Source organism: Dermacentor albipictus, chromosome 1 (assembly GCF_038994185.2).
Source record: "Dermacentor albipictus isolate Rhodes 1998 colony chromosome 1, USDA_Dalb.pri_finalv2, whole genome shotgun sequence".
NCBI lineage: Eukaryota > Metazoa > Arthropoda > Arachnida > Ixodida > Ixodidae > Dermacentor > Dermacentor albipictus.
In genome coordinates this window covers 384474247-384488045 of record NC_091821.1, presented here as the reverse complement: position 1 = coordinate 384488045, position 13799 = coordinate 384474247, and the positions used below count along the sequence as shown (strand labels likewise).

At 47.0% G+C, this 13799-nt stretch overlaps 1 protein-coding gene across 1 annotated transcript in view; it reads right to left on the bottom strand.

The window, feature by feature from the left end:
- The window catches only part of LOC135902426 (chondroitin sulfate proteoglycan 4-like), a 154154-nt gene that overhangs the window by 28927 nt on the left and 111428 nt on the right, over positions 1-13799 (bottom strand). Inside the window, exon 5 of the mRNA XM_065432474.2 lies at positions 1685-1879. Within this exon, the coding sequence (XP_065288546.1) occupies positions 1685-1879 (195 nt within the window). The remainder of the gene's footprint in view (positions 1-1684; positions 1880-13799) is intronic.

Below are 13799 nucleotides of genomic sequence, written 5' to 3'. Positions count from 1 at the left end.
CGTGATGCGAACTTCCCCGCGTGGTACACTTCACATGTACGGTGCACACGTACGGTACACTTCAAGCTACAAACGCTGATGGTTTCCCATCTGTTTCATTGCGTACACCACTGAGGTGTAACGCCTCCAATGCCACTGACGATGCTCCTCATCTCCACAGCACTGTGAGGCGTCTAAGCTGCCAGTTATTCGAGGAATTCTGACTGGTGCCAAACCGCTGACACTAATTGACCACTCCTAATGGTCGGAATTGTCTTAACTATTTTAAAATGTTCCTGCTATTCAGCAGGAGTCACTTCGCGTGCTGTATCCTTTCAACATGTCGCCACCACGTTTTCTTAGAATACCGCTTGAGAAGCTTCAGCACAATGCTAAGCATTGCTATCGCTTTTAATGCATTGTCCTCCAGAAGAAACCGCATAATGTTATTTTCTTAGGTTGCCACCACTGTTCTATACGTACGCGTTCGGCTAGTGTATAATCCTATGCTGCAGTAGCCTCGACCTCCACTCACGAAGATCCACGTAACACGAATCGTGCACGTACGCTATGCACATAAACAGCGCACTGTGCAGCTATCATAATCTTCACCCTACCGCCCTCCTTCCTCTTGACATCCCATATCTCTTGTTCCCTCCAGCCCTTTCGTCAGCATGGAGTGCCAGGCTAGAGGCACTTCAGTAAGGCAGACCTATCCACATTTCTGACATTAAAGTCCCCCCCCCTCCTCTCTCTCTTTAACGCGCTTGCCACAAAAAAGGCTCTAGATGCGATTTTCCGCCAGACTTAGATGTAATGAACTGTCCACCGGCATGGTATACTTTACTCGACAACACTTCTGCGTAGCTAAAGAAAATGAATAAATGAAACAACGTCTTTATCATATCCGCGAGAAACGACACATAATACGTGCGTTTGATGTAAAGGACACGTTGCTTATAATTTCACATGTCAGAAACATAATACTTAAGTACAAGGAAATCTAGTACTCTAGCACATCGATTCATTGGCCATCTCAACTGTCGAAGGCACGCGATACGCCAAGAACAGCAGGCACACCACCGCCACAACGTGGAGGAAAGCATCGTCACAGTTGGCTCTCAATTTTGAAAGAGAAAGACTAAAATGTCGCCTCGTGCTAGGCGTAGAAGGCAGCCGTTGCAGGTGTTGTATTAGGCTTGCCCTCCTGCCATCCCGTATTAAGATCAAGCGTGTTTGTTATGATTGGTGGAAAGGAAAGCCTTTACAAACAGAGGCAACGAACCTGTTAAGCTCCAAGCTTAGGAGCTGCGTTATATAACTGATTATCAGGCGTAATAAATGGCAAAATATGTAAAAGGACGTGTACAGAGAAATGTGACTAGGTAGCCAAACAAAGGTATCTGATACGCTAGCTCAGATTAAGATTTGGGAAGCCGACGTAACGCGTATACCATATAACTGGTGGTCTACTAGTCAGTTTCAGAATACATGCCAGCGGAAGGGTAGCGCAGGCGTAGTTGGCGATAAAATTAAGAAATATGCAGGCAAAGGGTGGAGTTAGATGATGCGAGACTGGTAGTTGGAGATCGATGGCAGAGGCCGTCATCCTGCAGTGAACATAAGATGAGCTGGTGAAAACGACTAAAAATGCGGTGTGTTAGTGAAACGTTCCCGGTTACCTTATAGCGCGAGCCGTATATACCTGTGTGAAGGTCCTGAGCGGTTCGCCGGGCCTTTCGGCGTGCTCCATGAAGCCGTCCTTGTCGCCGTCTCCGAGGCTTAGCACCGTGTAGACCAGCTGCGACGGCTGGGTGTCCTCGTCGTCGGCGTGCAGCAGGTCGGGTGAGAGCACCTTGCGCGTGCCTTTGGCGAGCCGTAGTTGCTTGCCCGGGGACACCTGCACACGGCGCACACGAAATACCCGCAGGTGAGACAGCGAACGTCGAGCAGATATTGAAGAGACACACTGAATCGGTTTACACCGATAAATATATATATATTTTTTAAATTCTATTTTCGTTAATTTCACGGTATTAGGTTGATTGCTGTAAGAGAAAAATAAAGGCCGAACTCCCATTTTTCGAATTTCGCACCCGAAACGCCAACGCTGGCACGTAAGTGCGACATCGGCGAAGTTCAATGCGTTTTCCGGTATTTAGGCTGTTATGGTGCAAGTATGTTCTCGAAACTTGTTGTGGTATTTCGCTCCCTTAGAATGCAATGTATTCCATCTTTGCCGATATCATAAGAAGCCAACAAACACTGGCACCAAGGACAGCACAGGGGAAGTTACTTGTGCTTAATAAATGGAATAAAGAAACGAGAAATTAATGGAAATGAAAGTGGATGAAGAAACGACTTGTCGCAGCTGGGGAACGATTCCACAACCTTCGCATTATGTGTGCGATGCTTTACCAATTCAGCTACCGCGGCGCCGCGGTGCATCGGCATGCGGCACTGACCTCTTCCATCTTAGCCTGTATCACGATACTGTATCTACCTATCTATACACCCTTACAAATGTTCCCAATGCGAGGCCCACGCTGTACTGTGTGAGGTCACCTGGAAATACTCCAGCAAGCCCCCCCCCCCTCCCCGCCCCCTTTTCCATGCTCTACCCGACACCTGAACACTGGAAAACCGTGATGGTCAGCTCGTCACTACAGGAGCATTGCCGACTGGTCTGGCAAGCTATCGAGGTGGCTATGGGGACAGGGACCCTGGATGGACGTTTCCTTCCACTGACGTCACCCAGGTAGCAAGAAGAAGATGAAGCCTCTGGCCCACGTTCCTATTTGTTCAATAAACGTTTTTACCCCTCTCCGTCTCTCTCCACAGTTTCCAGTGGACACAGACAATCAATACGGAAGTAGCGCTATCGTGCTGTCAATGTGACGTCTTCGGGGCCACTAACCAAGTTCAGAATATAGCAGATATAGTAGAATATCGGTAAAAGGCAAATCAGAATAAGGTAAGCAGCACTGCCTGTTAAACGGGACAACCCTTACTATTGCTCGGCTCTGCAATAGGGTAATCAAATAAAAAGAAATGTTAATCACAAAGTTATGTCCCAACTTCCGGCGATAAGATGACGACTTCGGCTTCACTTTCGGTGGCCATTGCGTGAGCAGTGTACCTTGGATTGCCAGGAAAATTTCCACTGTCTCCTGATAAACGAAATAAAAACAAACTTCCGATGGCTGTTAGAGGGGAATGAAGTCGCGCAAGAAGAGTATTAGTTGGCCCGAAAAGCAAAGTGAGAATGACAACGACGGTGATGACAATGCCAGCACGACGACGGTAAGAGATATCATACGTCACACACTCCGGAACTGAATCCTGCATAAGGAGAAACGCTATTTCCTTTTATCATGCCTTCATTCGGGGGAAGGGGGTTGGCAAGGAAGCACGATAACGATAAACATATCCATTTCATTTTCTTTCTACATGTGTTGTTTTCTGCGCACTGCCGCAATCAATGAATATGCTCCAAGTCGCTCGGTTTCTCATTTTGTTTCAGATGATAAAATGTGATGAAGATGACACCTGCGATAGACGCCACGAGAACTGGAATAGTTTTCGACGTATCGTATTTAACAAGCATTTAAACGTCGCTTTGGTTTCGTTACGCGATAGCAATGGTCGTCTCGCATGAGCTGCAGAACTTTCGGGACCTCATTGCGCTTCCCCTTCCTCGCTGAACTTCCTCTGCGCCTCTTTTCGTGTCAACTGCCGCACTTATCATCTCACGGACCCGCGCGCCTGTATATCGATAATATAATGTAGCGTTCCTATTTAAAGGACACAGTAGACGTAAAGCATTGCTGTGGAACTGGCGTCCATCTTGTCTACATTTTTATTCCCCCTTTCTTCTTCTCTTCTCCTGTCTCCCGGTTCTCGCGCTTCTTCATCTTCTATTCGAAGGCTCATACCGCTTCACCCTTCCAGGTTTCTTTTGCTAACCCCTCCTGGGGTAATACTTGAAAACGTTTCCAATCGAAGCACATTCAACTGTGCCCCGTTCACCAATGTACCACACAGTCTTCAATATTCCTTTCTGAGTGGCTGTCTTTGTCACAGAGTAAGGACCATAAAATTTGGCACTGGATTCTCTTACTCCTTTCCTAACTAGAATGAGGTCGGTAACTTGAATGTCTGGGATATCTACGCAATGTCTCTTGTCAAAATTTTGTTTCATTCGTTTACGGTACCTCTCCTCCTGCGATTTTTGTTTCCTCTCCTCGACGATCTTGAGATTTTCTAACAGCCCCAATTCACGGTCCGCCTGAAGAATAGGGGTCTCTCCTGAAGACGCGAACTGCGGGCTACATCCCAAGCCACTGGTGTAGGAGCGATTGTGATGTCGTACAGCTGCTTCTAAAGAGCATTTCCAACCACCAGGGAAACTATCGTACATCCTGATGTATTGTTTTACATCTCGTATAGCACGCTCTGCAAGCCCATTCGCTGCGGGATGGTATGGCGCACAGAATTTGATTGATATATTATGGTCTCGAGCCCATCTTGCAAGCTTTTCACTCTTGAACGCTGGACCGTTGTCACATACAATCGTCCTGGTTGTCCTAAACATTTCCCGTTCGAGAAGGGCGATGACACTATTCGCATCTTCTTTTCCTGCCCGTGCCGCGACCATCCTGGTGCATTCATCTATGGCCAGAAGAAAAGCTTGCGTTTTTCGGACTCCTTCTCGTTTCTTATTCAGCTCGGCAAAATCAAGGTGTATAACTTCAAAAGGCACGTTCGAGTGGCAAGGTATTATCATGGCGTCCGTAGGCTGCTTATATTTCACTTTGTTGACCTGACAAAGGTGGCATGAACGAACGTATTGCTTGACGTCTTCTTTCATGTGAGGCCACGTAAATCTCTTGACTAGCTTGTTGTAGGTGCGCCAAAATCCGTCGTGTCCTCCAGATTCTGGGCTATCGTGGTACAAATAAAGAACCTTTGAAATCAGCGTTGGCGGGACTTGATAGCGACCTTCCATAAACATCAATTGTTCAGTGCCTTCCCACAATTTTACTTCATTGATTTCTTCAGATTGTTCGGCCTGTATCATCAGTCTAGACAATGCATCTGCATCAGTCAAAAGGGGTCCAGGTCTGTGGGAGATGGTGAAATCAAATTGCTGCAAATAGTTCACCCATCTGGCGATACGTCCCTTAGGTTGAGTCATATTCAAGAGATGAGTGAGGGCCTGGTGATCGGTGAACAAAGTAAACTTCGCACCTTCTAGGTACGTACGGAAGTACTGAATTGCTTTAAGGACTGCAAGCGCTTCCTTTTCAGTAGTGGTGTAGTTGACTTCAGGTGGCTTGAGGGTGTAGCTGTAGTAGCCTACTACGTGTCGCTTTTCTCGGCCGGATGCTTCTGGACATTTCTGGTACAAGACTGCACCTGTTCCATAATGTGAGGCGTCGGTATTCAGTTCAAAGGGTAAGGTGAAATCTGGTATGCGTAGAATAGGGTCAGCAGAGATTCTGTGCACCAGATCACGGTAGACTCTCTCACATTCCTCATCCCACTCAAATGGAACTGCTTTCTGCGTTAGGCGCGTGAGGCATCTTGTTTTTATGGCAAAGTCTTTTATGAAAGGTCTGAAATGTCCTGCTAATCCCAAAAACACACGCAATGAGTGGACGTCATATGGTTTTACCAGTTGGGATATCCTCTCAACGGACTCTTGTTTCGTGCTTTTGGTAGTCCCATCAAAGACTCTTCCAAGAAACACAACTTTTCTTTGAAAGAACGCACTTTTCTTAAAATTAACCTTGAGGTGTGCCAAGCTCAAGGCATTTAATACCTGGGACAGGTGTTCCTGATGCTCTGCCTCTGTTTTAGAGAAGACGATAATATCGTCGATGTACACGTTACAAAAGACACCTAGGAAAGGCTTCAGGACTTCGTTCATTATCTTCTGGAACCATGCTGGTGAGTTTTTCCAGCCGAAAGGAAGCCGGTTATACTCGTACAGGTCGAAGGGCGTGATAAAAGCAGTGTACATTTTTGTTTCTTCGGTTAGCGGGATCTGCCAGAAACCTTTGCACAAGTCAATACGTGAAAAACATCAGCAACCACCTGTCTCATCTATAATCGTGTCTATCTTCGGCATGGGAAATGGTATAAGCTCTGTCTGGCGGTTGAGAACCCTGTAATCTGTGCACAGTCTGAAAGTTCCATCTTCTTTCGGCGCAATAGTTATGGGAGAGGCGAAGGGTGACACCGAAGGCCGGATTATATTCGCGTCTAGCATCTCCTGCAATTCCTTCTTCAACCAAATCTTGCGCTCTCTTGACATGTTATAAGGCGATTTTCGGATGACAGTCTTGTCGGTTAGTTCGAAAGGCACCTTGTGTGACGTCATCGCTGGTGGGTAGCTTCCTATGCATACCAGTTCAGGATAGGTCGTTGCAATATCCCTCGCGCACTTGACAACTCGCAGGTTATCTTTTCTATCAGGCTGTGTCTCTTGCCTTGATAGTCCTTCCACTAAAACAGCATCGTCCCAGTAAACGTTGATTTTTAGTTTCTTTATATCTGGTCTGGATAGCAGAAAGTCATACGTCACCCCCTCAATCACCAGTACTTCACTCTCTATTTGATGACCTTGGAACTCGATGTTTACTGAGGCCCATTGATTATGCATTGTCACTTTTCCGTCGTAGCCTTGTACCCGTAGTACTCTTCCACTATGCAGGTGACTTGCATCTACCAGCTTGGCATTAATTATAGACACAGAGGCACCGCTGTCAACCAAAGCCATCATATGTCTGTTTCCCACTTTGACAGGGATATGAAGTAGGCTAGAGCAAGTTAAATAAACAGTCTCAGTTGTGGTCATCGGGTCGGACTGATCACCCTTGTTTATCAGTTTTGTTGTCGTCGGAGCCTCTTCAGCGTCCGAAAGGAGGGGAACGGGGTCGCTGTCGACGTTATGCACCCGACCTCTGGGAGCGCGCCAACCCAAGTTCTCTGTGCCGCCTGCAAGGCGGCGCGGTTCTCGCTGATTACGGCTTGACCAATCCGCGCCGGACCGTGTGAAGCGACCGCTTGAGCTAGCGTTTATATTTTCTTCTGAAGTAAATGATATGTCGTGAAGGCACTCCAGGAGCCCGTCCATAGTTTTAGGTGACCGTATTTGCACTTGCTTCAGGACTTGCGCGTGCAGTCCGTGCATTATTAGTGCTACTACGGCAGATGGAGGAAGCAGAGGCTCGGCCAGCTTTAAAAGGCGGCATTTGTCAAAGAAATACTCGACGAGGGAGCCTTGCTTGAATTTGAAATTAAGCGCGGCGTCCCACCTTTGCACTGGGTTGCTTCGGAATGTCGTCAAGAATTTTTCTTTCCACTGATTCCAAGAGTTGCCAGCCTCTTCAATAACGTGCAAATCATACCACTTCCGTGCAACACCGCTTAAGTAACTACGCATGTTAGTAATCTTGTCCTCATTAGAGTGCCAGTTGTTCTTCCCAGCAGCATAGTCATAGAATTCAAGCCAACCTTCTGGACTTGATGACATGCCGTCGAATGCATCGGGTTCTACAAATTTAGTCACTGGCTTCTCAGCGTTTAAAGAGCTTATAAGCGATGTCACCAGCTGGTTTTGTTGCGAAATCTGTTCTTGTTGTAGCCGAAGTGCTTTCAAAACGATGCTCACCTCTTCCGTCGACGACTGTGATCCAGAGTCCTGTCGACGCATCGGTTGAAGAACTAATTCGTCGAAGATCACCAGAGGCAAGTTCACGTTCACAGCACCCTTCCGACGTAGTTCATCAGGGTCCATGGAAGCCTTCTCTAAAACCAGGTTCATGAGTTCTGCCGAGTTGAGTTCGCGAGGTAGTTCCACCGCTGGTTCATCTTCAGCTTGGTATCTCGAAAAGATGATCTTGTCCGCGGAGGTCTTCTCAAGGAAAAATCTCACCCACATGTTGGAGTTCGCTGTCGGCTGCGCCAAAATAATGTAGCGTTCCTATTTAAAGGACACAGTAGACGTAAAGCATTGCTGTGGAACTGGCGTCCATCTTGTCTACATTTTTATTCCCCCTTTCTTCTTCTCTTCTCCTGTCTCCCGGTTCTCGCGCTTCTTCATCTTCTATTCGAAGGCTCATACCGCTTCATATAATAGTTTCTGGGGCTTCAAGTGCCAAAAAGATGACCCGATTATGAAGCACGCCGTAGTAGGGGAACTCAGGATTAATGTTGATTACCTGGTGTTCTTTAACGTCCGCCCAATGCATGGAACAAGGGCGTTTCTACATTTCGCCCCCATCGAAATGCGGCCACCGTGCCAGCATTCGATCCCGCGACTTCATGCTTAGCAAAGTAAAGCCAAAGCCACCAAGCAACCACGGCGGGTTTGTATATCGAACAATGCTATAGATGGTGTCCCAGCTAACTTTAGCCAGAGCTTAAAAACATGCGAATGCCACGTAGCTGGAGAGAACAAAGATAATGTTGTTTTCCGTTGCTTGGAGATAATCAAGCTATATTATTTTTCATTATGGCTAATTTGATAATTAGCGTTAATTAATTAATCAACATCTCAAATATTATAGTTGGATGAGAAGCGTCAATGAGAAAATGGTGGAGCGAGATGAAAAACTCCCAAAACAGATTTCTTTTCCTCAATACGTGCTACATAAAAGTGTTTTTCCGAGCGTGAAAGAAGCCCACGAATACATGCAAAGTGCCTCAAGCGGCCAGCCACGTGACAATATTGCGTGCGTTTGCGGGCTTCTTTCACGCTCGGAAAAACACTTTTATGTAGCAGGTATTTAGAAACATGAAGCTGTATCGGGAGTTTTTCATGTCGCTCTACAATTTTCTCATTGACACTTTAAATATAATATTCGGGAAATTAATTAATTAATCAAGACTAATTATCTAATTAGGCAAGATGAAAAAGATATAGTTTGAGTATCTCCAAGCGACGGGACACAACATTACCTTTGTTCTGTCCAGCTACGTGACATTTGCATATATTTAATCTCTCTCTAAAGTTAGCTGGGACACCCTGTATATTGTCACTATAGTAGGATACAACTAAAAAAAAAAGCAGTTGGCAACCAAGGTACACGGACCGCGTGGGGTTGTTATTTCGCCAGCCAATCACAGACGCAAACAAAATCGTCGTCATGCGACCATGCTGTGACGCGAAGCGCCAACTGATAAGACAAGACTATGCATTGACGGGGAACCACGGAACTGCCTTTATTCTGATGGCAATCGCTTATATACACTTGATATAATCGACAGCGCCCCCTATACACAACAGACCATTTCAAAATGGCGTCGTAATTGACACCTCCGGAACGTCTGCCGTTCTTGCAGAGTCTTTTCACCGGCGGAAGCGATGAGGTCTGCAACAGACATGGACAAAGTGTATGGAGTCTGAGCATATCACTCGTCAAAAGTCTGCGGTACAGTTCATTTCACTGCTGACCCCTTTTTACCCATGAAACTTCACTGCCAACTGAAGTGAAACTTGACAATAAATAGTTGCAGCGAAGCAAGCGTTTTATTTCAGTTCAATAAACAATTAGGCTTTCACCGTTTCACTATAATATACTAACCAAAATGTACAAAATTACGCACTTATAATTTTATTTTTGTCGTTGCTGCCTTATTTAGGTAACAAGGAAGGTTTGAAGTATGACATATTTGCAGTCTCGCGGAGGAATAGTGGCTGGCGGTTATGAAGTCGTGGGCGGGGCTTCACTGCAGACTTGAGTTGTATCCGACTATAGAAGTGACGGTGAAGAAAGCAGCAAAACTGTGAACGATGAAACTAGCATTTTAGTGGGCGAACGTATGCCCTCAAAACAGGCTACTCTCAAAGAACAACTATAGCGGCGAGCACAGTCGGCGATCGTCGAAAATCTGATCAGCGGGTCAAGTGCGCCGTCCTTTATACATGAATCATGAAAGGTTCCAGGGTATTCGCTGGTGCCCACGTGTCTTGCAGAAAGTATTACCCAATTCCCGTCTCGCATTCACGCAATCAGATTACGCAAAGTTCGGTGACAACAGACAGCGGATAGAACCATCGCCAATATTCGAGAAACTTCTGATACATACAGGCGCCTCCCGCGCAGAGCGATAACATTTGTTAGGCGGCGAAACGCGGTCACCCGAAAAACAAGTACACGTGTCAATACGGTGATGCTCGACACCAGACACGGTTAAGGACTTCAGACACTCCTGTATCGTTCTCGCGCGTGTACTTCTTGAATCAAGCAGAACATTCCCCAACTTGGGGGCCTCGCCTGTAACGTGAGCATCAGAATAGCCCCACCACTCGCAGAGCTCGGGGCCCATTAATGACATAGTTCGGCAATGGGCCATGAAGGGAGCCGCTTTCCCTTCCCGCTCCGTTGCGCCCATATCAATCTGCTGCTGGAAAGTGTGCGAGCGCATGGCTGGCCGTGCGTGCGTATGTTGTTCGTAGTACGTGTGCGTGCGCGCATATGTCTGTGTGCGCCGGCGTAGGAGGAGAGTGGTTGTCTGTATCGAATCATTCCGAACGGCACACTCATTCCCACCGAGACTGCCCGAGCCCTGATTCGTCGTTGCGCAACAGCGAAGCCTGCCTCGTGTCCCCTTTCCTCGCTCGCAAAGGCAGCCATGGGGGAGAACGCCGCCGTGCGAAGCACGTTACTCCCCAGCAAACGGTTTCACCTTTATTAGCTCGGAGCTGAATAAGTGAAGCGTTGAATTGTGGCCGATTCAATTTGGTGGATTAAGCAAGAAAAGGCGGAAGGAGAAAACGCTGTTTCCCGAGACGTTGTATTGCTTCCCGCTGCTCGGTTCCTATCGCATTAGCCGTTCTGCGGATGCGGTAGCGGTGCGCGAGCTCGGAAGGACCGCTTAGAGCTGCCTCGTTTGGTTTATGAGGAGCGATTAAGTTCCCGTGCGAAAGGGCTCTTGGAGTATGCGGCAGCTGATATAGCCCTGGGAGCGTGCTCTCATATGTACAGGGTGTACGCCATTACGTAACAAGTAGGAAGAGCAAGACACATAGTCTTTTCTTCGCGTTCCTGCGGTCATTTATGTCTTCGGAGTATGTCTTCGGAGTTATGAGTACATAAAGAGAAAACATGGATCATACGGGCGGAGCTGCGTACTTACTTTGGAAGGTGAGCATGAGAGTAAGCCCTCCTTCCATTTGTGTGGTTTCTTTTTTCTTGCACTGAACAAAAGTGCACGCGGAGTAAAGTTTTTGTTTCAAAGTAGCGCCACAACTGAGTGTGCCTTCCTACGAAGCTCTAGCCCATACGTTCGTGTTGGTTTTGTTCAAGGGTGTGACCATCTGCCACCACTTTGGCGAACAAAATAATGGAATGGCGCAATCTTTGTAACAATCGTCGTTTACATTTCTGTCAACAAATAACGCTAAGTTGACTTTATTTTCGTTCAATAAAGCTGCGACTGGGGCTAGTTGGTATGGCATCGTTCTTCTTGCTGCGCTATACTTTCTATACTAAGGACAAAAAAGACACACATGTCACACGTGTGTCTGTCTCTTTTTGTCATTCGTATAAACAGTATAGCGCAGCAAGCAGAACAATAATTTTCGTACCAAATCCACAGCATGAGCAGGAGTCACGTGGAAGCTCAGCGCCACGAGATGTAAGAGTGGACAGCACTGGTGGCATCGGTGGGTAACAGTGAATGATAAGAAGGAACGCTGTTGGCATGGCTTCAATTATGATCAGTATTTTTCCTTGTTTTTATCAATCTTTTCTCTTTTCCTACTAATAACTGATTCTTCGCCCCACACTGCGGGTTTGTGTCATTTACTGAGGACATCATCTGCATTACGATGGCTGGGGCCTTCTTCCTAGCCTTGGCTTCGGGGTGGCGAGAGGCAGTTGACGGAGGTGGCGTTCTTCATACCTGCCCACATTTACACTGGCTGGATTTACGTACACCTTTGTCAAGTAGCTCCACAGTAAATAAGAAAAAAAAGGAATACAAACTTACTAACATAAGGTTGGTGACTTAATGTCACATTTGTTGCTAGGCTCCTACAGTAACACGCAGATGTAGTAACGGCGGGACTATAGTTAAAATAAGTAGGTCGCCACTTCAAACCACCTCACATCCACTTCAGTAAAACCAGTACCGTACATGTGTGGCACACAGCTCAATTTCTCATAACACCATCCGCCCATCATGCATGAATACATGGAGTATGACTTACGTCAGCAGAATATGTCATCTTGGGTCATCACAACAATAACCTATACAGTAAAGGCAGCAACAACGCGGCGTGCCTGGAAACGAAGCCTTCTAACAGTTTTGCGCGTTACGCGCTCATATAATGGTCAGCGACAAGAGTTCGACAAGACATTCGGCGGTTTTTGAGAACGTCTATTGCGAGACACTCTTGATATTTGTGTTCTCCATTTACCAGCCCTGTGTGGTCAAGTGGCTCAGCCGATCCAACGCCTCCCGGCCACATTGTACTCCGCTTGGCTATATACAAGGTAGGACTGTCAACATCACCAGTATTTTTGCTTTGTCACCATCGCGGTGACATGAAATGTTACTTGCTAGACTGCCCACACCTTGTCGAAACGAGGAAGTCTTGAAATGCGTAGAGTACTTCCGTGTGCGACATTGGAGGGCCTTTTCGCAGGGACATTGGATTTTCAGAAGGGAGGCATTTCATCTCCGACCACTGTTTCTTAGAAAGAGCGATTTGTCCAGCGAGTGCTGACGTACAGCCGTACATGCTAATAGTTACCAGTCGTTTGATGTAGTAAGACTGGATTTGGTGGAGTGGAGGCCTATTCCAGCCTTCCTCCGTCTCGCTGCCATGTTCATCACTCTCCATAGCGTTACCGATAAGCGACATGCTTATTACGCCACGGGGAATTTTGTTGCGTATTTGCTCCACAAAGGGCAACGTGAGACGCTCGGGCGGAGCGATATCCGGTTTGTCTTTGCGACGCTCGAGCTGCCTGTAGGTAGCACCACCATCATTCTCCCGCCGACATTGATTTCAACGTCAATTTACGCTTCTCCCCAGCCTCACCACCACATAACGCATGCAGTGCATGACGCGGCTGGAAACTCGCAAGTGCACGTGCTTGCCCTTCGGTTCCTGAGCCGTCATGCCACTCGAAGCTCCCACGTCGAGTCATATAGATGCGCATACGCAAAAAGGTGTAATGACTACGCTCCGAGTTGCGTGACATGTCTCATTCCGGAAGACGTTCGCGTGTGAATGGTCTTCCGCGTTTCCTATTCAAAAGGATCGCGAAAACGAAGCGGACACCATAACAAGGATCGGCTCTCTGCGTGCATTGCAGTGTCCCCGTTACGCCTGGCGACGTCGCCCCGTAGATGGGATTCGTCCCGTGTCCGAATACAGTGTGCGCCAAAAATACGCGGCCGTGTTTTTTAACGTAAGGCTGCACTGCTAAGTGTTGCATTGGTAGAAACTCCAAATCACGCTCCCATGGAGACCAGGAAGTTCGCCAATCTGCGTAGGTGGGAATTGGAGCGGAGAACAGTACAACACTGTCGTTATGACAAGATCAAAGAAAACGAGTTATTTTTTTCCGGCATTAAGAGGGATGCTGAAAAAAAAGTATCAAGCTGAGCTAGAGTGATCAGCTTGCTTGACATGGAGCACCGAGTAGATCAGGCTAATCGCAGTAAGAGGCTTGGTAAAAAGAAAACAAAATACATAAATAATTAAAGGAAGAAACAGAACGGGTGGCAACGCAATCATTGCCTTCCCACACCAGCTCTCATGACGTCATGCATTTTCACATGCTTGCTCGCCGATA